The sequence below is a fragment of the Cheilinus undulatus genome, linkage group 2, assembly GCF_018320785.1.
Source record: "Cheilinus undulatus linkage group 2, ASM1832078v1, whole genome shotgun sequence".
Classification (NCBI taxonomy): Eukaryota; Metazoa; Chordata; class Actinopteri; order Labriformes; family Labridae; genus Cheilinus; species Cheilinus undulatus.
Window position 1 is genome coordinate 44,077,182 of NC_054866.1, and position 25,820 is coordinate 44,103,001.

Consider the following 25,820-nt stretch of genomic DNA (forward strand, 5'->3'; position numbering starts at 1 on the left):
ACAGGTGTATAAAATCAAGCACCTAGGCATGCAGACTGTTTCTACCAACATTTGTGAAAGAATGGGTCGCTCTCAGGAGCTCAGTGAATTCCAGTGTGGTACTGTGACAGGATGCCACCTGTGCAACAAGTCCAGTTGTGAAATTTCCTCACTCCTAAATATTCCACAGTCAACTGTCAGTGGTATTATAACAAAGTGGAAGCGATTGGGAATGACAGCAACTCAGCCACAAAGTGGTAGGCCACGTAAAATGACAGAGTGGGGTCAGCGGATGCTGAGGCTCATAGTGAGCAGAGGTCGCCAACTTTCTGCAGCGTCAATCGCTACAGACCTCCAAACTTCATGTTGCCTTCAGATTAGCTCAAGAACAGTGCATAGAGAGCCTCATGGAATGGGTTTCCATGGTCGAGCAGCTGCATCCAAGCCATACATCACCAAGTGCAATGCAAAGCATCGGATGCAGTGGTGTAAAGCACGCCGCCACTGGACTCTAGAGCAGTGGAGACGCGTTCTCTGGAGTGACGAACTGCCCTTCTCCATCTGACAATCTGATGGACGAGTCTGGGTTTGGCAGTTGCCAGGAGAACAGTACTTGTCTGACAGCATTGTGCCAAGTGTAAATATTGGTGGAGGGGGGATTATGATGTGGGGTTGTTTTTCAGGAGCTGGGCTTGGCCCCTTAGTTCCAGTGAAAGGAACTCTGAATGCTTCAGCATACCAAGAGATTTTGGACAATTCCATGCTCCTAAATTTGTGGTAACACTTTGGGGATGGCCCCCTTCCTGTTCCAACATGACTGTGCACCAGTGCACAAATCAAGGTCCATAAAGACATGGATGAGAGAGTTTGGTGTGGATGAACTTGACTGGCCTGCAAAGAATCCTGACCTCAACCCGACAGAACACCTTTGGGATGAATTAGAGCGGAGACTGAGAGCCAGGTCTTCTAGTTCAACATCAGTGTGTGACCTCACAAATGAGCTTCTGGAAGAATGGTCAAAAATTCCCATAAACACACTCCTAACCCTTCTGGAAAGCTTTCCCAGAAGAGTTAAAACTATTATAGCTGCAATGGGTGGACCGACATTATATTAAACCCTATGGATTAAGAATGGGATGTCACTTAAGTTCATATGTGTGTCAAGGCAGGTGACAGGGTGGACACCCCATGGTTACACCCCTGCCTGACACCTAACTTGCAGCAATGGTTTCAAGAATGAAAAATAAGTATATAAAAATAATAGTTCGTTATGCTGATGGTCTGGTTGATTTTTACAGCCCATCAAGAGTCATCAGTATTTAAATATAAAGGCACGGACATGCCTTATTGTACCTCTCTTATGCTCAGTAGGGTGGAGACTAAAGGCTTTTGACATTGAAGTGATTCCTCATCCATACTCCTCATTGGCTGTTTACTTTTCCTTAAGGATGGAGTTACTCCATACATCTGTCACTGTGTAGCTCTGCATTGATTCCTCCTCTGACTCCTGGTAGATTATTACAGTTGAATCTGAGTTTGGAGAGCTTTTGTGTGTCATAGAAAATAAATTCCATTTAACTTAATCATGGCACTCACACTTAAGTTAAGAATGCCGTGATATTTACTGGAATAGATAGACTACAAACTTTTTCATTCCTCATCTTGAACAATCGAGCTCGGTTTTCTGTTAAATTGTGTCATGCAGACTCTATGTGAATGAAAGTCAAAGTTACAGCCTTCATCGACGGGGAGGAGGATTACAGGAAAGTGAGCTGAGACTCATCACTCTCCGTCCAGCCTCCAGGCGCCCTCCACTCTCTGCTGTGCGCTCCTCGGGGCAGGAAATGGAGAATAAAATAAGCGGCAGGATAAGCACCGTTAGCTCCTCGATGGCGGATTCCACTGATACGAGAGTAAGTGACTTGATCGAAGCTGTGTATAGTAATAATAAATTATCGAATGACTCACAGCCTCTAACTTGCATGCCCTCATCCTTGCGTAATTTTGGAAACGCTGGCACACTGGTCCATGGCGCCAACTCCTCTAACGAAGACGCAGCTTTCAAAGACTGTACCATTCTCGATGGCTCACACGCTGAAAAGCATTTTTATGACCGTGGCAGTGACTTTCTGAAGTGTGACAGTGTTCAGTGGGAAGATCTGTTGAATGTTCCGAGGACTAGTGTAGCCACAGATGAAAGTTTACCATACGCAAGTATAAGTCTCTCCACGACAGCTGGTGCTTGTAAGTTCATCAAAGACGAGCAGGAGCACTCTGTGATCATGGGGACCCCCTCTCCAAACTTTGATCCATCCACGGAGATCCCTGCTCTGGACTCCTGCTGTGACAGCGACAGGAAGCAGCAGCTTGGCTTCAGAGAAGGAGACTCGACAAGCTTCGCGCCTGGAGCAGCAGCGGCTCCTCGACAGGGGCTGGGGGGATCTCCAAACTTTCTGATCGACCTGAACCAGCCGGAGCAGCTCCCGGCGCTGAGCCAGGGGAGGACAGACTCCAGATGCAGTCTGCCAGGAAAGACTGCCATCCAGGTTGATGGCAACACGCACACGTCCTCACAGATGACGATGTTTAAGAGCGAGGTTCCTCGTTGGCAGGTGCAGGCGTCCCCTCCGGAGTCTCAGTACTGGTGCCAGTCTGCAGGGGTGACCGAGGATCCGTTTACACATGCAGGCTATGATGCTATCCAGAACCAGGTCCTGACTCAGAGGAACCCTTCACCTTTCAACTCATTCCCTGGGTAAAAAAGTTCATTTCTTACTGTCAGTGTTGAGATATGGATGCTAGGGCTGGGCAAACTGTCATTTTGTTCTTAGCTGGACGATACAAGACATATAATTATTTTTTTATGAAGAAATAAACACAAAATTCTGAGTCAAATCCACATGGGCAAAATGCTAAATGTGCTAAATGTAACATTCATATGAAAACAGCATATCAATAAACTTAATTTTTTTGGAAAAATGACTGAAAAGGCTCCTAAAACGCAATAAAATAAAGAAAATCACAATAAGCTATATAACCTTATCATTTCAAATAGTACCTTGTGGTAAATGAGCTTATTAATGTAAGTGGTTTTTACTTGAAACAATCTTCTCACTGAGCAATGGGCCTGGCACCTTTTAAAAATATCTATATAGCTAAACATAAACTATATCTATAAATGATATCATCCAGCCCTATATCTCGTTTAAAAACATCTCGATAAATCTAAAAAATGTGATATATTGTCCAGCCCTAAAAGATTTAAAAACATGTAAATATTCAGCCTTCTCTTGAATGGTTCTGATACTCTTAGCAGGAGTTCTTGGATCACAGACCCGGCCTGTATGAATGATAATCAGACAGATTTTAGAATAAATGACAAACACTGTGATGAATTATTTATTCTGAACAACAGTGACTCGTTTATGACACAGTTCTGCTTTTATAGTCTGATAGGCAGTCACCTCTGCTCTCTCTGTGTGTTTACAGTGTAATCTCTCTTGCAGAGACTTGAAACAGCATAAATGTGATTGAAATTTTAAAACAAGAGAAAACATAGCTATCTGACCCTGCTTGGTCAAGCTTTGCTGCCATAGAGGCCCCCAAATCAACACAAAGTAACATACCGAGCAGTACAGGAGTGAGTGTTAAACCATAGCTTAACACTGTAAAACTTTGTACTGTAGAATTACGGTCAATTTCTGGCAGCACTTTTGCCACCAATTTCCACTATACACTGCAAGACAGAACAGTAAAAAGTAGTTTAAAAATAAGCTATTTAAGCTCTATTTTTGTCCGTTGATAGAACACATTTTTAGTTTTAAGAAAACAGTACTCCATCACTCAAAGTTTTTTTGTCATTGTACTCAAATTATTTTACAGTCATCCCATAATCTGAGTTTTTCCAGAGCATCTTTGAGCATTACACACTTTTGCACCATGAGTGAAGTTACCCACTCAGTTAGGACAGGCTCTCCTGTGAGGACCAACTTCCTCACAGCTAGAATGATGTACTGAACTCTGAAAGAGAAATTTTCTGGGTAAAAGTTCCCCTTTCAGTCTTGTCTTTGTCATTATAGTCAATCGCATTAGCTCACTTTGGGAGGCATGATTGTTCAAAAAACAGAATATGTGAAAAACATTAGGAAAAACAGGATGTGAAACATGTATGTTTCATTTTTTAAAAGAAATTTATGCTAACTTTTAGTATTTTCAACTTGTTAGGTTCTACAGTGTATAATTGCTATACAAAGTTACTGGAGCAATTATCAGGATGTTTTTATTTTATATTTTGCTGTTAAAGTTCAGGTTTACCAGCAGCAGTGTCACCAGTGAACTTCTTTAAATTGACCTTACTGTTTATGTATCAAAAAAGTTAAATATTGTAACCCAAATGTAAGGCTACTTGCTGATTAAATACAAAGAAAAAGAAAATAATTGTCACCGTTTTTCTACTAGAATCAGGTTCATAGGCTCACTGCTGTACTATTAACCTTATCTCTGATATAAAACAAATGTCATAATCTCTGGGAGTTTGGGGTTCAACAAACACAAGCTCAAGAAACTTGTCTTCACTCAATAAAAAAGCAAATCTTTACCGTAAGAACAGCATATTTAGTTCTTACCTTTGATAAAAATAAGAAGCCAAAGTAAACATTTTCCTTAGTGCATATGCTGCTCTTTTTACTGTTAACTGAAATGTTTGAAAGGGGGCATACAATCCAAATTAGGGTATAAGTCTTAAAACAATATATCTACAATAATACATTACTATATGTTTACCAGAAAAGCTGCATATATAATCATTTATAATTGTTTGTTTAGGATGCCACCTCAGAGGATTTGTGTGATCTGTGGTGATGAGGCGTCTGGTTGTCATTATGGAGTGTTAACCTGTGGGAGCTGTAAAGTCTTCTTTAAAAGAGCCGTTGAAGGTAAGCTAACGAACGACACAATAATGTAGTAAATAACTGGCAGTTAATGGCAGACGATGAATTGAAAATAGTCCTTATTACATCTGGGGAGGATTTTCTAACTACTAGGGCTGTGCACATTATCTGCGACGTGATTAAGGTCCATAATTAGAACATCAGTTTAATTGCATGCCATTGTTAAGCCACTTTAACTTCTCCCTCAGCTGCAATGATGTAAATTAAGTCCACCACTGATCCTTCATGTCTCATATCAGTTTAAAAAACTTACAGACAGCTCAGAAATCATCCACACCTTGTGTTATCAAACATGAACTTTTTCACTGTTCCCTTATTTTCATTTTCAATCCATACCAAGTTCCTTTTTCTGTTACATTAATGCCATAATCTATGATCAAGCTGAAGTTTTTTAGTTCTTTCAAAATAAAAATAGATACATAGAAATCCAATAACCCTTTAGGGGGGGACTAATTACCCAGGCTCACAGTCGTGAGGGGCCCTTAGGAGCCTGCAGTGAAAAGTGTATTTTCATTTCTTTTTCTTGGTAATTAGGGTCATTATTTAATCAAAAGCGACTAAATGAATCCATCAGCAGAGTGAAATTTGTATCAAATAGAATAAAATACAATTCTGAGGGGCCCCTGCTCCTCCCTTAAAAATGTCCAAATGGTACAGTCCAGTGCTGGGCTATAATGCAAGTATACAATGTTACAATGTTACAATGTCATTTAGCAGACGCTTTTCTCCAAAGCGACGTACATTTGAGAGCAAGAACAACACAAGCAATGATCTAGACAAGAAGAAACAACATCAGTAAGTGCCATCAAGTGCTTCAGGTCCAATTGGACGCAAGTGCTGCCGTGTAGAGTTTAAGGCAGAGTACCTAAAATATACGTTGTTTATGTAGTTTTTTTTTTTTTGTTGTTTTGTTTTGTTTTTGTTTTGTTTTTGTTTTGTTTTTGTTTTTTGTTTTTTGTTTTTTGTTTTTTGTTTTTGTTTTTTTGTTATTAGACAGCAACAATGAATCAAGGAAAATGTGGGATCACTAATCGCCATTCATTAGACTTCACAACAACTATTTACCAAGTACCAAGTGCTGGATCATTCCCAAAGAGCTGGGCAAAGAAATCCCAGAAGTAGAGCAGGACAGTGCGAGCTAACTATAGTTGGGAAACTCATTCAACCACTGGGGGCAGCAGTGGAGAATAGTCTGGCTGAGACTCAATCTACTACTGGGGACAACAGTAGAGAATTGCCTAGCTAAGTGCAAAGTGTTCTCTGAAGAGCTGGGTCTTTAGCCTTCTCTTGAAAGTAGACAGGGAGTCTATAGATCGAATGGAGTTGGGTAATTCATTCCACCATTTAGGGACAACAGAGGAGAAGAGTCGAGCTAGTGACTTAGGAGCATGATGTGCTGGAAGTACCAGGCGCCTTTCGCTGGCTGAGCGTAGTGGGCGAGAAGGGGTGTAGACCTGGATGAGGGACTCCAGGTAAACAGCAGTTTTAGTTACTGCTTTGTAAGCAATGATTAGAGTTTTGAATTTAATGCGAGCTGCAACTGGAAGCCAGTGCAGAGAGATTAAAAGAGGCGTGACATGAGCTCTCTTGGGTTAGTATATTTAATTTAACCATAGTAAAATTTTTGCTCATAAATAATTATGTTTAAAAAATACATTAAAATGCAAAAATATTTTAAAACAATGATGTAACATGTGTTGCTTGGCTAGCCCTTTAAGGAGGGCCCTGTTTCTATTATATATTCTTTCTGGGGACTAGCTATGCCCCTGAAAGAAGCCGTGTACAAAATGAAACACAAGTGTTGCAAGTTGATGTATTATATCAGAGTTAGCCTAGAGCTAATTTTCATCTGCAATTCTCTTTGGCATATCAGAATTTAAAAAAGCAAAATGAAACAAAAAACAGTTAAAAATGCAGAATAGAGGAATTTTTAAAAGCAAGGTTTAATGTTAATTTTATTATCCTCGTGAAGGGCAATTCTCCTGCAGCCAGCAGTCAAGACATACATCCAGACCAATCATAGATACAGTATAAACCACACAATAAATAGAAGCATAAGAGACGGTGTGCAAAACAACAATAGTAAGAAATAACACAGGCATATAACTAATCATTTAAAAAAAACAATGGCAGCAGGGACAAAAGAGGTTTTCAGCCTTTTTGTCCTGCATGCTGGCACGCTGCATCTGCAACTGGATGGTAACAACATTCCCAACAAAGCAAAAAAAGAAAAGGAAGATTAATCTTTATTTACTACAGATTCAGAGATCATAAGTGATTTAAAAATCTAATAGTTGACAGCCAAATTGTACATCTTTCAATTTGGTTAACTAGCAGTTAACTCTGTATTTGTTCCTTAACTTTACAAGATTTACAAGCAGCTTGTGTGCCTGCCCAGTAAACATTAAGAGCTCAATAAATGTAATGAGGAGGTACTCATCATAAACATGTTAACTAATGGTTAAGTAGCAGTTCATTCCTCATCTATTCTCTAGTTATCTCTCAGCTATTTCCATTTTTGTGTACCTTGGTGTAAAGTGCTACCCAAGTATTATTCATGCTTTCAGTCACACTGTACCACAGTTATGAATGAGAAAAAGTCAAAGTCATCAGCCAAAGGAAACAACGCTCCCCCCACATTTTTCACTATAACAAAACATCTGGTCAGTGACAGCTGATCAAACATGCCTGACTGTTTTATTAACCTGCCCTCGTTTGTTCTCATCTCCTACCCTAATCTGTGATGGGAAAGATTCTTTTTTTTGTTGTTCTTTTGGTGCATTTGAAGTTTCAAGCACACTCTGTATCTTTCATACAGTACATGTTGTATGACATTTAATCCTTGAAAAATGAAATTTACCTCCCTGGAGTCACTTACCGTACAACTTCAGATAAAAGCCGATCCCAATTTAAGGCCCTGTTCCTCTCACCAGTCTGGTTTCAGCACGTTCTGACAAAGGCTCCTGTGCATTTAGTGTTGAAATTGTTCCTGGATCAGAATGAAGGACAAAAATCAGGAAGGCACAAAAGATAAAGATGAACTTCTTTCCAAGAACATCTGAACATTTGTTCAAGAAAGAAGGAAGACAGAGAGAATTATTCAGTTATACTTACTGTTCAACAGTAAAACAATTCTTTTTAATGAACTGTTAAAATGGTCAGGATCGAGGCTGAATGAACATAAGCTGTGGACACATAAGCAAGATCAGGGTTCACAGGGATAGGCTGTACTGAACCAAACTGGACCACTAGGTGGAAATGGACCATCAAGCATTGTCTGATATTGGGCATCTAGGCATCTCTGTGAGCTTTTAAAACTTTTCACAAATAAGAGGCTTTACAAAAATCTATGAATGTTTTCATTAAGAGTGATTCAGTCAGTTATGACACCTTTGATTCCACACACCACTGGACATCCCAAATCAAGAGTAGATGCTTTCACTGTACCTTGCACTCTGTCTGGTTGCCCTGCAGAGTTTTTCCTTTCCTGGAGAGCCACATAAGTAAAAATTTGATCTTATCCCACTCTCCCCTATTGTTTCCAGTCTTTATGCTCAGCTCCAGCACCTGGCTAAAGCCTTACCTTACTGTGCAAAGAAGCAAAAAAGGATCAAACCATGTCAACTTCACTTTAAAGGTGACGTCATTGACCGAATGGCTCTTAATAACATTCATAAATGTTCATAGGGCCCCCTTTATATGAATGACAGGTGCCATGTCAGTCTTACGCATACCCATCCAAATAAAGTGTTACCCCTTTTGCCTGAATGTTTCACTACTTTTAGATCACAAAAATAGCTTAAGGTTGTTTGTTTTTCTCCTGCAGTTTGAATGGTTGGCACAGTCTTAATGTGATGGTGCAGAAGTCTTCCTGCCCCTATCTGGAGTCCTTCCCCCCATCATCTACAAAGAAGCATTAGATTGAAGAGTCCTGAGACCCTTCATTATAATACGTCGAAATAGTAAATAGAAAAGGGGTGACTCAGGAGGTAGAGTCAGTATTCTCGTAATGAGGAAAATCATGGTCCATTGTAAAGTTAAGCTGCAACAACCATATTCTATTCCTAACCCAAATAATAACCTCTCTTACCAAAGCAACAAAAATTGGCTTTTCATTATTAATGCTGTGGTAAATACAGCTGTTTTCAAAATGTAAACCTCTTTTCTTCTGAAACCGTTTATGCAAAGATGTAGCAGGGTTGCAGGCAGCAGATTCAGGACAGCAACACTTTGATAGGCAGAAATCTAAAGTTCACTTGAAGTCCTTTTTTTATGTTATTTGTGTTTTCCCTTAATTTTATATAACTGTTTTATGCATGTTTAGTTGTGTAAGCCTCACTTTTTTTCACTAACATCATGACTGCTTGCTAAGTACAGGTTAAATAATAATCTTTTTGGGTACAGACTCTCAAATTCCTTTGTTATTTAATTTTACTTGTTTTAGTTTAACAAGTTTAATTCCACTCACTTATTTTTTTAGTCGAAACATCTCGTTCTGAAGGACATGAGCTTACTTAACTCATTAACTACAACACTCTGATTATTGCTTTTGTGAGTAGTAGCAACAGCAGTAGCTAGCAATCTTTATTTGAAAGACTGCCATAAACCAGAAACACCCTTCTGGCTATATCTGTCCCATAAACTGTACAAAAAGAGTCCAGTCCTCTGCCCAGCTGTGTGCTTTTAGTTGTCTTTGTGCCCAGCTGAGCTAACATCTCAATATTTGGTATTTCCTCAGAAAATTCAGAGAAGATCTGCCATTTTGCAAATTATTCTTCTTTGTCGTTTTGCTGCTCTGGGCTGCCCCCATGGCTGGCGGTGGTATTGCGATATTTGGTCAACATCCGTAAGCTTCAAGATAACGGTTTGTCTGTCAAGAAAGGTTTGTCTGTAAGAGTTCAAAACAAAGAGCATAAATGATCTCTTGATTAGCAATAGATGTCTTTCTTAAACTTAGCTTTATCAGGATGCCTAATTTGCATAATCTTCCAAGGATTTTAGACCCTGGTGGATACCAGGAACCATCAAGTACCCAGAACTCAAAGTTCTGATGAAAAACAACCTTCATAGTCTTTCTTACCTTTGTAATGCAAGTATCTGTGAAAATAAGTAAAGGCCTTTCTTGTCCTGACACCAATAAAAGGGTTATGGTGTTATTTTTTTTTTATGTTTAGAGGGCATCCTTCCTCTCGAAGCAACCAAAAGATTAAAAAACTAAATATAAAGAGGAAGTTACAGGCTATCGTTCTCCATAAGAAAACATCAAAGGTCTGCAGTGTAATGAACCACCGAGGGGGAGGTAACGTCAATTTTTACTGACCTTCTATGGTAGTTGTTAAAGGTCATTAGAAACTGTATCACATTGACCAGTGTTCACCGTGTTCTTCATGTTGGACTTGTTTTTCTCGTTATCTGGCAACGAGAGATACATAAGAGCCACTCTGTCTCACAGTGGCCGTGTCACTGTGTCCTTACAGCCTTGCCTCTATCTCATTTTCTGCTGCGGATCTCCCCAGAACGCTGCATTAGTGTGGATGGAAGAGCCCTTAAAGTCTCCTTTCTCCTTGTTATTCTCCTCTCTGTCTCCTTGAATATTATAAAAATAAAGTGCAGTTATAACTGTGTGCATTGTCTGTACTCTTTCAATCCACAGGCCATCATAGTTATCTCTGTGCTGGGCGAAATGACTGCATTGTGGACAAAATCCGGAGGAAAAACTGCCCTGCCTGCCGCCTTCGGAAGTGTTATCAAGCTGGAATGATGCTAGGAGGTACATTTACTGAGATTTATTTAAGCTCAGAGATAATGTGCCTCTGCTGTATGAATAAAACTCAATTTGTAACACCAAATCACATTTTGACATAAAGATTACTATCATAAAGACAATTTAAAGCTCTTTGACGACTGAAATTAACTCTAAAAAGTTATTTTTGAGGAAAGAGGTGTGAAACAGGGGATTACTTTGTGTAGAGAGCCAAGCAGTGAATGTCTGTAGCTTAAAATCATGCTGTTTGTCATCAGATCTAACCTGGCCTTGTATTCATGTCACAGGTAGGAAGCTGAAGCGGTTCGGGGCCTTGAAAGCTTTGGGTCTGCCCCCCTCCCTGATGTTCCAGTCTCACTTGGCCATGTCCGGAGACAACCAGACCTTGACCTCCATGTCTTGCTTACCAGGCGTCCGTGAGGTGCATCTCTCCCAACAAATCATCAATATCCTAGAAAACATCGAACCGGACGTTGTGTACTCCGGTTATGACAGCTCCCAGGTCAATGTTCCCCATCTCCTGCTCAACAGCCTCAACAGGCTGTGTGAGAAACAGCTGATGTGGATCGTCAAGTGGTCCAAGTCTCTGCCAGGTAACGGCGCTCTGGACTCAGGGTCATCACAGTGGTTTACATGGAGATCAGGAGGCAGGCCTCGCTAAAGGATTTAGCCTTAAACCCTGACTGAGATACAAGGCTTTATTATAAGTATTTCACATCAACTTTAGTATCATGAAGGAAATGAATTGTGCAGCAGGGTCATGACAGATTCACAAAATATCAGAATTTAAATTTCCACAAAGATTCCACAACTTCATGGAGAAATGAGCATAATCTGCAAAAAAGATAAAATCTCAGAATGTCTAATGTAATTTAATTTAAGCCACATTTGCCTAACAAGTGCCAACTGATGCAAAAGATAAGGCCTACATTGCTCATAATAGGTGGGAATATTAGCCAGTAAAGATCTCATTTCCAAAAACTACAGCAAATTTTAAAAGCAAGCAATTTAGGCATTGTTTTTATTATTCCTACCTGTGAAAAATATTTTTATCTGAACCTGTCAGCTCAATACAGCCTATATTAGGTGTAATGACACATTTTGACTAAAACTTGGACAAATACACTCGCCAAGATTTGAGTATTTTAACCCTACTCCAACCACATCAAACCAGAGGCAGACACAGGACAGAAAAGTGCATTTAGTTACACAAAGTCCTGTGCACACAGCTAAAACTTTAATCTCTCAGGATATCTGTCCACGTTCAAGTCAAAATGATTTTAAAACACTTATTTTAAGCCAAATTAATCTGGAAAGTCTGGATAAACATCTCATTTTAGGATGTAAAAGACAAAAACTAAAGCCTGATTAGCTAATAGGATTTTACATTTTACCTGAAATGAGAGTACCATGTCTTAATTAGCAGATACATCTTATTTTGAGACACTTAACAATTCAAGTTTTCCTGTTTTTTTTTAAGTTACTTAGAGACATTCAGGCCTAAACTTTTGTTTTATAACTTGAGGTCAGAAGCCCATCTGAATTTGTTCAAACTTTTACTGAACTAACTGATCTAGAGGCAAGTTACCTCACAGCAATCCACCATTTTTTTGGTCTGATGCTTCTTAACTCTGCCTTGCTGTTTTGTTGCTTGATATGAAGATGTGGAGGGGCTTTAACCTCAGTTGAGAGGGGTACCATTAAAGTCTACTTTGATGATATTCAATGCCCTCAGTGCACCCATTCTAATATTCATCTTAATCAGTGAAATAATTTATGATTTATACCTTACATTTGATGCACGCACCCTTACCTATGACATGGTTCCCCGATTAGCCCACAAGATTAGCCCACTTTAAACTGTTCATCTTTGACGACAACTCTACAGACCATCAGAACGGAAATACACGCCAAAACTTTTGCAAGAAAAATGGATTCAACTTACCTTTAGGGTTAGGGCACCAAAAGTTAAAAGTAAAAAAAACCTGACCTGCCACATCATTTTATAAATCTGAGTAAACAGTCTGTTCACAGGAAAAAAAAAAACTCTTCCTCCATGAAAACATCCTAATGCAACAAGCCTTACTTACATAGCTCTATTAGCTGTGTAAGCTTTGTAAATAAGATAGCCATGTAGCTAACATAGCTACAAAGATAACATAATTAAAGCTAAACTCACAAAGTAGCTATGTCGCTACATTCTCTATGCAGCTCCATATGTTAGTGTAGCTAAAGCTAAGATCACAAAGCATATACATAAGCTATGTAGCTGCATTCTCTATCTTAGCTTTAGTTTGCTAAAGCTCACGTTATTAAGGCTAACTTATGCAGTAATGTTAATTATATCGCTAGCGTAGCAATGTTAGCATTAGCTAAAGCTAATGAAGCTAACTACTTCTAAAAAAGGTCTATGCATAATTTTATACTAGAATAGACAGACATTTTTTCTATTTTATGTATGAAATGTTGTTTAGTCTGTCATGTTTTCAATGTTATTTCATGAATGTTACAGAATAGAGTTGAATTTTTAGAAAAAAGTTGAAAAAAAGAGTTAAAAAAAAAACAAACTAAAACTGGAATTACCTTGCACTGGCAAATTACGGCAGTCCTGTTCTGAAACAGACAGCATCCTAGAGGAACGGTCTTCAAGAGCAACAGATGGAGGTGAACGATCTGCAGCCAGACCTCTCTACAATTAGCCTGTCCTAAAGACCACACTACATCAAGAATTATTGAGTCAAAACATGGGAAAATGTACCCCAATGCAGAAATAAAAGTTACTTTTGATGTTGTTTTTGCTTGGTACATGCTAACGTCTGCAAAATCGCATCAACGAAACTCTGAGGTGACAGGATTGTGACCAATTTGTAATTTGTTATGTATTTGTAATTTGGCCATATCCATTTTTTTTTTAGCAAAATGCAAAAATTCAAATATTACAATCTATATTTATCTAATTTCTCATCAGAAACATTTATTTGCACCTACTATGGCAGTAGAGTTCAAGTCCAGCCTGTGGCTTCTTTTCCACATTATTCTAAGAGCTCTCATCTACATTTCTGACTCTTTCCACTGTCCTTCACTACAGTAAAGTCATTTAAAGCTCATATTGTACACGTTGATAATCTTGGAGTGAGATATCTTAATCTAATTTTAATCTAATGTCATTTTAGGACATTTAGCAATTAATTTTTTCTTGCTGCACTGGCACATAATTTTACTCGTAACAAGTATTTCATGCCTATTTTTTGCTTTGCAAGAATTTAAATATTTATCTGGACTTGTCTGGTGAACAAGCTTATGTTTAACATAATGAGATATTTCTGATGAGGAATTAAACAAATATACTCACTAAGATTTAACTTCCTGTTGTGTATTTTTGGGCAACATAATTACATAAATTAATATAGAAAGAAAATATAAAGTAAGTTAAATAAGTAGTGTGGTCCCTGGACCATCCTGGGCCCCTAGACTACATTGACCTTTAGATGCTCATTACCCAATTAAACCAAAGCCTTGCCCCTGGAGCAGGCATCCCATAAGTCATTTTGCCTGTGCTTTGAGGGCCCTTGGTGCATGAGGCCTGAGGAATCCTCCTACCTTAGCCTAGTGGTAAAACTGCCCATGCAAACGTCTGACCTGACATAACAAATCCTCTCCTATTTGATTCTGATTTTCTTTTGAAGGGTTTCGTAATCTCCACATCAACGACCAGATGACCCTGATCCAGTACTCGTGGATGAACCTGATGGTGTTCTCTCTGGGATGGCGCTCCTTTCAGAATGTCACCAGAGAATATTTATACTTTGCTCCTGATCTGGTTCTCAGTCAGTAAGTAACAATCATACAGGCAATTTCAGCCATCTTCTATTCTCACTGATTCATATTTAAAGGTTAGAGACACTCGACTGATGCATTTATTCATGAAGCAATGATTTCAGACCAAAAAGAGGCTGTCTGTATTTCAGAAGCATCGACCGTTTTACGTTTTTGTCTGACAGGGAGCAAATGAGGAGATCTCCGATTTATGACCTCTGCCTGGCTATACAGTTCATCCCTCAGGAGTTTGCCAATCTTCAAGTCACCCGGGAGGAGTTTCTCTGCATGAAAGCACTCATTTTACTCAACACAGGTAAAAGACTGAAAAGTTGCTCTATCAGTTTCAGGATGACTCTTTTCTTCCCTACAGTGACCTTGTTTGTCACTGACTGGACTCAGTCTACAGTGTTGCAAACAGAAATGTGAAGCTTTGATGACTGTACTACTGTAAAGACCTTGATTTATGTAACAGCTGTTATCAACTTCTAGTTTTACACTGACTGAGAACATTGTTTTAAATGCCATGTTTCTAGTAAGTTATTATTTTGACTGGCCTTTTTATTACACAGTGTAAAACTCAAATCTAAGCAGTTATATTTATCTGATTTACAGTTAAAAACATGCATTTGGCTGACAAGTCCAGATAACCTCTGAGAGTGAAGATATTCTTCAATTGTTAAGTGTCTTCATTTAAAAAAATACTAATTTTGACATCTCATTTAAAGACACTCAACCAGTTAAATTAGTTAGACATGTGCCTGAGATAGCCAGGGGTATTACTGATAAACAATATTATCTGCCATATATCTCAAGAAAGCTTTGAGCGATTTTCTCCACACCTTGCACAGACGTTCACTCTGACTCGAGGATAAACTGAATGCTGTCAGGAGGCAGGAGGTCAAGGTCAAAAGCCTCTCTGGCCCTTCTTCCTGCTGTACTTTCACTGTCCAGCAGTTCTACACCTCTGCCAGAAATGCATCTGCAAGGCAGTATCTCTAGTTAGAGAAAAGGTTAAAAGGTTACAGATCAGCTGGAGAGCGCATATGCTCGAAATGGAAAAAAATGTTGAAATTCAAAATCAAACCAAACATTCTTTCCATTTCTAGTGCAACATTTTAACACTGTAAAACACATATGTTAATTTGGCTGCAGATGTGTTTGACTGATGACTTCCTGCTCTGTGACTCTGCGGATGGTTGATCTTTGTTTCTGGTGTTTTGATGTTTCATGTCTGTAACTTTAATTGTGTTGCTGCTTTAACTGCGTTATGGCCACACTACACAATTTTCAGCTCAATTTGAGGTCAAATTTCCTCCCCCGGGGTGTATCTTGAGTGGAAGCTTGTTGCAAACGGGTATTTATAGGTTATAAATAAAGGTTGGCAGAATAGAAACAAACTGCTGCTATGCTATAGCTACATCTGAGCTAATCGCTACACTGGTGGTAGCCACTGCTAGCGGCATTCAGTACAAATATTCCCAGTCTTGTACTCCTTAAATGACACTGGTCTGAACTGTTTTCAGGTCTTTCACAAAAGTTGTAGATCAGAGCTTTGCTAGATGGATTTGCCTGATGATAGACAAGGTTAATGAACTAAAGTTTTACAGCATATACTTCTGATAAGAAATTCAACTCACTTAGATTTGAGTTTTTGCAGTAAACCTTCTTGTTTTGATCTCTAAAGCATTTCTATTTCTACATTTAAAATATCTAAACCTTGTCTTTTCTCAGTGCCTCTGGAGGGACTAAAAAGTCAGGCAGCATTTGAAGAAATGAGACAAACTTACGTCCGGGAGCTGACCAAGGCTATCCACATGAAGGAGAAGGGCCTGGTGGCCAGCTCACAGCGATTCTACCACCTTACCAAGCTGATGGACGCTATGCATGATGTATGTCCTCTGTATATGAGTACAATCACATCAATTTATGTCCTAATACACATATACTTACTGATAACTCCATTAGGTACACCTGTTCATATGCTCAATAATGCAAATATCTAACGAGCCAATCACATGGCAGAGACCAGTGCCTTTAAGCATGTAGATGTGGTTAAGATGATGCACTAAAGTTCAAACTGAGCATCAGAATGGAGAAGAAAGGTGATTTAAGCGACTTTGAATGTGCCATAGTTAAAAAACAGCTGAAAAAGTGTACCTAATGATGTGGTCAGTGAGTCTTAAGTGTTACATAAGTCAGTTCTTAACAGGAGTTAATGTTTCTTTGCTGACAGATAGTCAAGAAGGTCAACCTGTACTGTCTGAGCACCTACATCCAAGCAGACGCCATGAAAGTGGAGTTTCCAGAGATGATGTCAGAGGTCATTGCCTCCCAGCTCCCCAAGGTCCTGGCAGGCATGGTGAGGCCGCTCTTATTCCACTCCAAGTGATGAAACAAGCACAGACGTCAGAGCTCTGCAGAGACATCTTGTTACTGGATTACTGGCCTTTCAATTACTGGATTCCTCATAGCCTTCACCATCATAGTTCATGTCTGCCAGTCTGCCTCTGATGGTCTTTAGTCACTTTATTTTATCAAGCCTACAACATGCACATTTTCATCTTTTTAGTCTGTTTACTTTTCTGAATCTAGAGGCATTAATCAATAAAGCTCATCTGTTCAACTTTGGTGTAGCCACACTTTACCATCCTCTAACCTTTGTACAGATGGTACCTATTAGCTGACACACAGAAGGTAACGAGAACCTTCAACAATAAAGGTATGTTTGTACTGTAGCTACAAAAATACTCACAAAGAATTCAGATAACTGGCACCAATATTTCATTCCTACAACCAAAAAAAGAAAGGAGACAATAAAACCTGAATCTATTAAAACTGTTTTCAGGGTAGCATTCAAGAGACTCACAGTACATACTGTACTTCAGGGAGGAGAAACTGGGAAGATGACTAGCTTTAACAAGCAAAAATAATCTTACCGTGTGCCTCATTTGAAACAAATCAGTGCATCTCTCTCTACCTAAACAGCACAATGCCTTAAACGTATCATTTTCATAATAGAGCAATTTTTAGGAAATGATATTGGTATCGGCATGCATGTAATGATAACCATCAATGGCATACATAGAACAAATCTAAGAAGAAAGGGAATTTTTCAAAATGTCCCATATGACAAAAAAGATTAAGAATTGAGAAATCCTTGTAAATTCATAAATCAGTGTATACTTGGGGTGTAACGGTTCAGTTTGTGGCTCAGTTTTAGGGTGACAGTTTGGTTTGGGTTTAGTTTGATGGAGAACCAAACTGCTCCACAAAACAAATAGTTTCCTAGACTATTTACATTTCTAAACAGAGGGGGGCAGTATGGAGTCTTGAAATGAGTTAGCATTTTAGCACCGCAGTTCCATCATCTTCACATCTATGGGATTTCTGAATGAGTTTTCTGTAAGATGCCCAAAATAAAGCCTCTGGCAAACACATTTGGAAGTGTATTACATTCACATGAAAGAATAAAGCTTTGCTAATTTTCAGAGTTAGTAACATCAGTGTCTTGGAATAACGGGAAAACTTTAGTGAGAAAAAAAAGGCCGTTCTGCTCGTTTTTTCTGCTCTAAGTAAAAAAAATAAAAATAAAAATAAACTGCCAATAATCGATCCAAAAAATCCCAGTTGAGGCAGAAGCTTTCATTCACATGTGAATGCTACAATAGAGCAGAAGCTCTCATGCAGGTTTCAATGAGGCATACATGGTCCAACTGTCTAGTTGGATCCAGTTTTATTTCTGTTTGGGTTTGAAACATTGATGACACTCATGTAAAAGTTCATTTTAGAGGGTGAGTCCAATTATCATCAACTGCATGCATGTGAGAGCTTCAGTATCAGCTGGAATTTTTGGCAAGAAAAGAGAAAAAGCACAGAAAAACAGAGCATAAATGTATATATATATATATATATATATATTTTTTTTTTTACAAGAATGTATCTTGTAATTCCAAGATAGGGATACCAGTATATAAGCAGAACAGAGCAAGGTTTTATTTTTTTCATGTGAATGCACTGTGCTTCCTAATTTGGAGGTGAATAACTGAAAAGCAGAGAAAAAATAAGTCAGAGTAAGAAGGAAAAAAACAAAACGGTTAAAAAAACCTCGGCACAAGTGATCTCAGAATTCCTGAGTTTAATCACAATTAATTTCACCTTGTTACATTTTGAAATTCCACTGTTTTGCAGTTTTGTCTTAAACTAAGAGGGACTGACCTCCTGTTTAGTGCAGACCTGCTTTTATTTTGAAAAAAGGGGCTGTGGGCAGATTAAAAACAATGACATGAACTTAACAATGGAAAAATGAGCTTGTTATGCATTGAAAAGGAAATAGGGAACAATAAAACGGTAAATGTTTGATGACATAATGTGCAGATGACTTTTGATTTATATTCCAAATAAGTTCATATTGTCTTCACAAACTATAAATTTTTGTTTCCTTATTGTCAGACAAGTAGTTTTGTTACCCTGACATGTTTCGACTGCTAATTTCCTGCAGTGTTCTTCAGAAGAGTCTCGTGATGTTCGTGATGCATCTTATCAGCCAGGCTTATGCAGGTTTGGGCATCCTGACAGGACTAGACAGGAGGACCACATCTGCATTAGATCAGCTGATAAGACGCATCACAACAACTTTATAAGACTCTGCTGAGGAAGACTGCAGGAATAAGCAGTCGAAACATGTTAAGGTAACAAAACTACTCGTCTGTCCATAAGAAAAAGGATTTGACTTGTCCCCTGAGCTGTCTGATTTAAAAAAAAATGAATCAAGACTTTAAGAAGCAATGGGGGAGTTGTTGACATCACTGTAGCTGCAGGGAGAAGCTGCAGTGGTTTAACCAAAGTTTGCTGCAAGGGAATATAAAGCAACTGATGGAATTCAAAAGTGATGCACTAATTATGGATCTTATCTAATTGCAATTAATGTACTGATGTCAACAGCCCTGACAAAAATGAAGGAAAACAGGAAGAAAATTTCCTCCTTAAATGCACCACACTACTAGATGTACATGACACTGTACATCTTAAAATGTTCCAACACGAGATCTTTGAAGCTGTTCATGTCTTAAAAAGACAGCTAACAAGTGACTCACTAGGACTACAGAGTTGGTCAGAAACATTAAATGTTATCACACCAAACAAATATTTTATCAAAACCAAAAGCCCAGAGAAAAATCCGTGGGCTTTTTAGTGATGGAACTGGTGCAATTCTGAGTCTATGATCAGATGACTGCTCCCTGATTGTTTCTCAGTCAGTTAGGGCTAATATAATTAACAATCTTTTCAGCTGGTTAGTTAAAAAAGAAAGAAGATGTATTTAATGATGCTGTAATAGAAACTAACCAGTCCAGACCAGTCCAACTGTACTTACACTTAAAACACGTCCACAGCTCCACCTGTTTTGAATTTCTCACTGCAATGAGCAAAAGTTAACTTCATTGTTACAAAGAATTCAGAGCACAGGTCTTATAAATCACGCTGTTTATTTATAGACATGTTTTTGCACTGTCAAGACACAGTAACTGATTGCAAGGAAACAAATAAAGGATGCCAAATGTTACATATTCAGACTATCATTTCCGTGATATTAGCCCTGCACATTCAGACTGTAAGGGAGTATTATTCCAGCATCAATGTTCAAGGCCACCTCACATACTTAAAAAATGTAAGTGGGAAAGAACAACATGATCTTGGCAAGTGCGACATCTAAAACCACCTCCCAAATAACATTTACTTCCAGCAGGGAAAGTTTCACTTTGATATAACTTTTTAAGTTTGTAATAAGTAAAAATCAAAAGGCTTGTTCATTAGCTTCTTTCTTTAATCTTTTTCTCTAAAATAGTATCACTAAAGTTAACTTTTTTGATTGGCTTTGGAAATGTTGTGACAGTAATAAAAAACTAAATATTATATAAAATCTTTTACATAATATCATGCGATACCAGTACACCAGTGTACCAGTGAGTTTAGTACCATCAAAGGCACTCAAGGTGAAGGCTCCACCTCATAAACAGCATTCATGGCCTTATAAAAACACATTTTTATATTCATACAACATACACTGTATATTCAAAGTGATAATTTATAGTCACTGTCAGTTACAGGAAGTAAATATTTTGATTAGAAACTAGAGAAGACCTAATGTACAGTACAGTACCATCTAGCTAATAGAAAGTGCACTGCAGATGTGAGCAGGTTCAGTGGATGAACAATGAAAGATAAGGTGCAAACCATTATGCTTTTCTATTAGATTCTAATAAAATAGATTCTATCCTTATTTATAATCACAGCTTGTTCAATTACAGTTCATACATGTTTATGAAGCTACAGATTTGCATTATAAAAATGTTATGTTGATATAACAGGAAGTTTAAAGGTAATATATTTCTGACAATAAATCTTGTGAAATGGGTTGTGATTATTTTGTGACTCTGAGGTGTAATACTGTGACTTTAAATATCAGTGCAATATAAGGGGAATGTATTTACAGTACATCTTTTACATTTTTATCTATTTCCTCTGTGGTCTATTGCACCAGCTATGCGCAAGCTGTAACGCCCATACTAAACCCTACATTAGTTTTAATTGGCTAAAATATGACTAAAATTGTACCGTGACAACCTTTTTTTCCACAAGGAAGACAGAATGAAAATGATCATAAAAATTTAGAAAAAAAAGTCTGTTTGATTTTCATAAAGGAGAAAATGTTAGTGCTGGGCTGTAGGACTTTGAAAATCCACAATATTTCTTCACTGTGTAGAAACTGTAGAGAGCAGTTGGAGTGAGTGTGTCTGTGTGTATGCACCTTCCTGTGTGATGCAGCATGACAGAGAGAGCATGTGCTGTTAGGTAGGTTGAATCTGCAGCCTTTCTGTGTATGCAAGTGGCAGTATTTGCTTCAAGTTAAATCAAAATATGAATTGAAAAAAGTCAGCTCTGCATGTTGTGATAGTAACAATTAGGTTGATAATACAGGGCTGAGGTTGACAGTATTTAATTACATTTACTCTAATTACTGTAATTTACTTAAGTCTATTTTGAGGGAAGTACTGTACTTCATTACATCTTTCAAAACTTCAAATTCGTGAGTTAAAAATACAACTCTAAGTCAAAACAAGGAGGTTCTAGCTTTCTATTTACAGCATAAAATTGGTGCGTAGTTTGGCGTTGACTACCAAATTGTGCATATCAAGAAAAATGAATCCACATTACATCCTAAAAACAGCTCTTGCATTTCAGTTTATTACCCCTAGAGATTGTTTTATTAGGCACATTCAAGCTGCTAAGCACAAAAAATGCGCTTGTCATACAGTAGCTATAGAAAACATTATACATTAATATTCTGTTCTACTTTCATTTAGCTATTTTTTTCCCTACAACTGATCTAACTATTGATATCAAAATTGTATTAATTTTTCAAGATTTCAACCTTAGAATGCCATTTTTGCCATGAAACCACCATGTTTTTAATAAAAAAAGAAAAATGAATTATTTTCAGTTTCAATATGCATTGATTTTTATGGAGTAAAAAGGAATGTGAAAGACTGACCCCAAGCTGTATAGTGCAAAAAAATGTTCCTTTCATACGACAGCTATAAAAACATTAAACATAAAAATGTTATTATACTTTCATCGAGCTCATTTTCTCCTACAACTGACCTAATTGTTGATGTCAAATGTTCATTACTTTTTTAAAGATTTTAACCCCTTGAATGCCACTTGTTTGTCGTGGTGCCACCATGTTTTTTGATTTAAAAAAGCAAAATAAAATAAACAGAAAAATTAATTATTTTCAATGTACTACATGGAAAGTAAATATTTTTGGGTTGAATTATTACAGCCTGGGATAGGTCAATGTCAATATGTCAAAGAAAAACCTGATTGACTAAAATTGCACCCACTTTTAAACCAGTCAAAATGCAGTTAAAATAAAAACAGCAGATCTCCCTAATCAGTGACAGTGTTGTATGTGTACTATGGTTGGTAGTCTAAATCAGTGATTCTCAACTGGTGTTAGGACCCAAAACCATTTCAAGTGGGTTGTGAATGTATGCCAGAAAAAAAAGGGTTGAAAAGTCTATATACGGAAGCCCAAACTGGACATATAGTAAATTCATACATGTAGTTTTTAAGTTGCCCTATGATGACCAGTATATTTTGGTACTTGTCCAAAGATTTCTCTTATTTATCTCATTTTCTTTGGATAACAAAGCTAGTTTCCCCAAGATAACCAGGAAACTCAAAAAATGACCAAAATTCCATGTGGTCTAGAGAAAATGGAGTAAAATAAGATGTATGCATGTCCTTCTTGCATGCATGTGCTTTTAAACACATTTGTTCAATCTATTTGCTCAATTATTCTTTGTTCTTTTTGGGTTCAAAATTGCAACAAAATAAATTTCAGTGGTTGACAGTTTTTAAAAAGTGGGTTGGAAGTGGTGGTAGGTCCTTATACCCGACCAGCTGAACTAAAAAAAAATGAACTAAATATAAACATAAGGGTTTGTAGTATTATAAATGTTCTAACCTCATGTTGTACTGAAATGACAACTGATTCAGGGACTCAAGGGATTTAATAAAACATATTTTCCATGTGCTGAAAAAATCAGGTAGCAGAGGTTAGCGGCTTCAACACTGTAGCAGCTTGTGTTGACGTGTTTGTTATTTAGAGTTTAACTGCTGTGAAACAATATGAAAATAACATCTAATTTCTCTGCATGAGAGTTTTGTTTGGAATCACTGGCACTCCCTCTCAATACACTACTTGATCACTGAGCGCTCTTACTTCCCTGCTCTCTCTCTCACTCTCTTTCTGTGATTGTCCACCAGTGAGATTTAGCTCTGAAGAGAGCACAAACCAATAGACTGGAAATCATCAGCCCTAAATGTATCCCAGAGAAGATGCTAAAACCTTTTCTTCACCTTATTCTCCAAGTTACCTTTCCTTTTAAACACCACACCTAGACAACCATATTTCTGCAAGACTTTCTCCCCACTAAGAAGTGCATGTAAGATTGAAGTTGTGACTTAAGCCTACGTTAAAACCATCTCTGCAGGTGCAACACCTCAAATGTTAGCAGAGTGTAAAGCCATCATAAGTTTGAAGTCTACTTAAACTAGACTATGTTTAAACTTTCACATAGCTGGTGCAACCCAGTACTGACCCTCTGAATCTTGGCTGATTCCCCAAACATTTACAAAAAAAGTCATTACAGTTTAAGAGGTAAATTATTGGACTTTTAGCACTGTCAGAGCAACAACTGTCCTGTTTGATATCTGCATATAATGCAGAAAAGTCAGTCACCAGCAATAAGATAAAAAAAAAAATACAACATCAGTCTCATTATATTGCATTATATTTCCATGGATACCATGAAAAAGATGCAGCGTTTACCAGCGTGTTAGAGGAAGACGACATAATTCTCAGGGATTAACCCTGTTCTTCCCTCGTATGTTGCTTGGAGCCAGCCTGGTTCAACGGAGGGGTAGACTGAGGGGACAAAAAAGAGAGAAAATATACTGAGAGGAGAGACGGTGGCTCTTAAACCAGTAAAACCTGATTAGAGTCACTAAGCCTGTATTTGGTTACATTATTCCCAGGCTTAAAAAGGAAAGAGGAAAAAAGCTATTAGGCAGAGAAAATAAACATTTATAGCAGATTGAGGAGGACTCGGGTCAGGCTGCGTTCAAGTCAGTCCCTGTGGAGTATTTCAGCAGACATGAAAGCAGGATCATTTCATTTAATTACATACATACAGCATAAACTATAATAAACAACATGATTAATCATTATTCAGATGTAGCAAACATTGAGAATAAAAGCTTTAAAAATAATCATCTAAAACAATCTGGCAGAGATGTGCTGATTACTGATGTCGAGAAAAATAGCCTGTTAATGTAGAGAGTAATAAAAGAAGTCTTCCTGCTGGTAAGTACAGAGGGAGCGTTTGTTGACGTTTTTGCATTTGGCTGCCGGCTCTACTGGCTGTGTTAACAGGGAACAGGCACCGGTGCCTTCCATCACTAGGTTACAGTGACCTGCCTGCACTGGTTCAGGGCCAAGTCAGCTCTGCATGGAAAGGCAAGAGGCAATAAAAAAGCCCAGAGCTGTTTGGATTTAATCAATGCATATGGGGGTGTCACGCTAAGAGCAAAATTGTTTTATGCCTCCACATAACATTGGGAATTTGCCAGATCTGTGCGATGTGTTGCCAGTACACACCAGGCTGTCTGTGTGCTCTTTGTAAATGTCCAATCAGGTTTGCAAGATGGAAAATGTGCTGGTGGGAGAACTCCTGCAGCAAAGTAAAGTGGCTCTGAAAAGTCTGAAAATCCCTGACAAAATATCACGTTTTTGATTGTTAAAAAAAAAAAAAAAAGGAGGCAAGCTTGTCATTCAGAAGTTTTTTTTCAGATTTAATGTACCTAAACCATTTACAATTTAATTGAAAGTCAACCAAGATCTTTAAGAAATTAATAAAAAATAATAATCTGGTTGTATAAATGTGGATGTGAGTTTTAGTTAAGGCAAAGGGAATTATGAATAGTTTCAAACAACAGGCAATTTTGGCAACAAAACTTTGGATGTCATCTTTAAGGCTCAAAATAAAGAGGAGCCCGACCTTATAGAATGACAGTGACCCAAATCTACACAAGAATGGCTTCACCAGAAGACAAAAAACTTTGGGATGACCCAACCAGAGTCAGGACTCCTTATGGAAACCTGTGAAGAGGGCGGTGCACAGGAAATGCCCTGATAACCTGACAGATTCTGAGTGTTTATGCAGGGAAGAGAGGGCACACTGGCGGCCCAAGGGCCACATCAGGCCTCCCATGACTTCCCATTTGAGAAAATGTGCAGGGAAAAAATATGTTGTGGTATTTAGGGTATTTTCTAAAAATTTGATCAGGAATGAGAAAATATTTGATCCATTTTACAGAAACCCACCTGTTAGCCATTTTTAGCACATATGACGCAGAATTAACATCATCAGCTCATTCCTTATCAAAGCTTCTGTTTTCTGCATCAATTTTCTGTTTTGGACACTTTGAGGTTGCAATTTTCCCATGCGTAGAATCAGAATTAAAGGCTTGTTTCCTACATGTTTTTCCACCAGTCACAGCACAGCATGTCAGTGTTAAACCTGGTGTTTGGAAATACTACAACCCCAAATGTAAAAAAATATCTCACTTGCCACCCTGGGGCTGGCTGCAGTAAATGATCAGGACTGGACTAAATGTTAAAGGCTAAAAATGCAGCACATTTAACAGAAAATAAACATTTGGACAACAGTATGTTAATCTGGCCA

At 38.0% G+C, this 25,820-nt stretch overlaps 2 protein-coding genes across 5 annotated transcripts in view; one reads left to right on the forward strand and one right to left on the reverse strand.

Moving 5' to 3' along the window:
• Window positions 1-1,571: 1,571 nt before the first annotated feature.
• Window positions 1,572-19,044, forward strand: pgr (progesterone receptor). The gene is made up of 8 exons (XM_041802857.1): window positions 1,572-2,734; window positions 4,804-4,913; window positions 10,582-10,698; window positions 10,980-11,285; window positions 14,379-14,523; window positions 14,694-14,824; window positions 16,243-16,400; window positions 16,745-19,044. Exons 1-8 carry the CDS (start codon window positions 1,824-1,826, stop codon window positions 16,898-16,900), a joined length of 2,034 nt encoding a protein of 677 aa, XP_041658791.1. The 5' UTR covers window positions 1,572-1,823; the 3' UTR covers window positions 16,901-19,044.
• A 141-nt stretch (window positions 19,045-19,185) lies between these two features.
• LOC121519818 (rho GTPase-activating protein 42) overlaps window positions 19,186-25,820 on the reverse strand; it is a 154,282-nt gene continuing 147,647 nt past the window's right edge. For 2 of the 4 annotated variants that reach the window (XM_041802841.1, XM_041802824.1), the window contains one exon: window positions 19,186-24,001. In XM_041802841.1, coding sequence (XP_041658775.1) covers window positions 23,913-24,001 — 89 coding nt within the window. In that variant the 3' untranslated portion in view covers window positions 19,186-23,912. The remainder of the gene's footprint in view (window positions 24,002-25,820) is intronic. The other 2 variants (XM_041802833.1, XM_041802815.1) reach the window with 1 other exon arrangement.

Bases quoted from the DNA above. Each gene is read 5' to 3' on its own strand.
- pgr (XM_041802857.1), top strand. From the start codon at position 1,824: ATGGAGAATAAAATAAGCGGCAGGATAAGCACCGTTAGCTCCTCGATG. The intron at 4,914-10,581 runs GTAAGCTAACGA...TTCAATCCACAG, and splicing joins CTTTAAAAGAGCCGTTGAAG to GCCATCATAGTTATCTCTGT. The intron at 16,401-16,744 runs GTATGTCCTCTG...CTTTGCTGACAG, and splicing joins TGATGGACGCTATGCATGAT to ATAGTCAAGAAGGTCAACCT.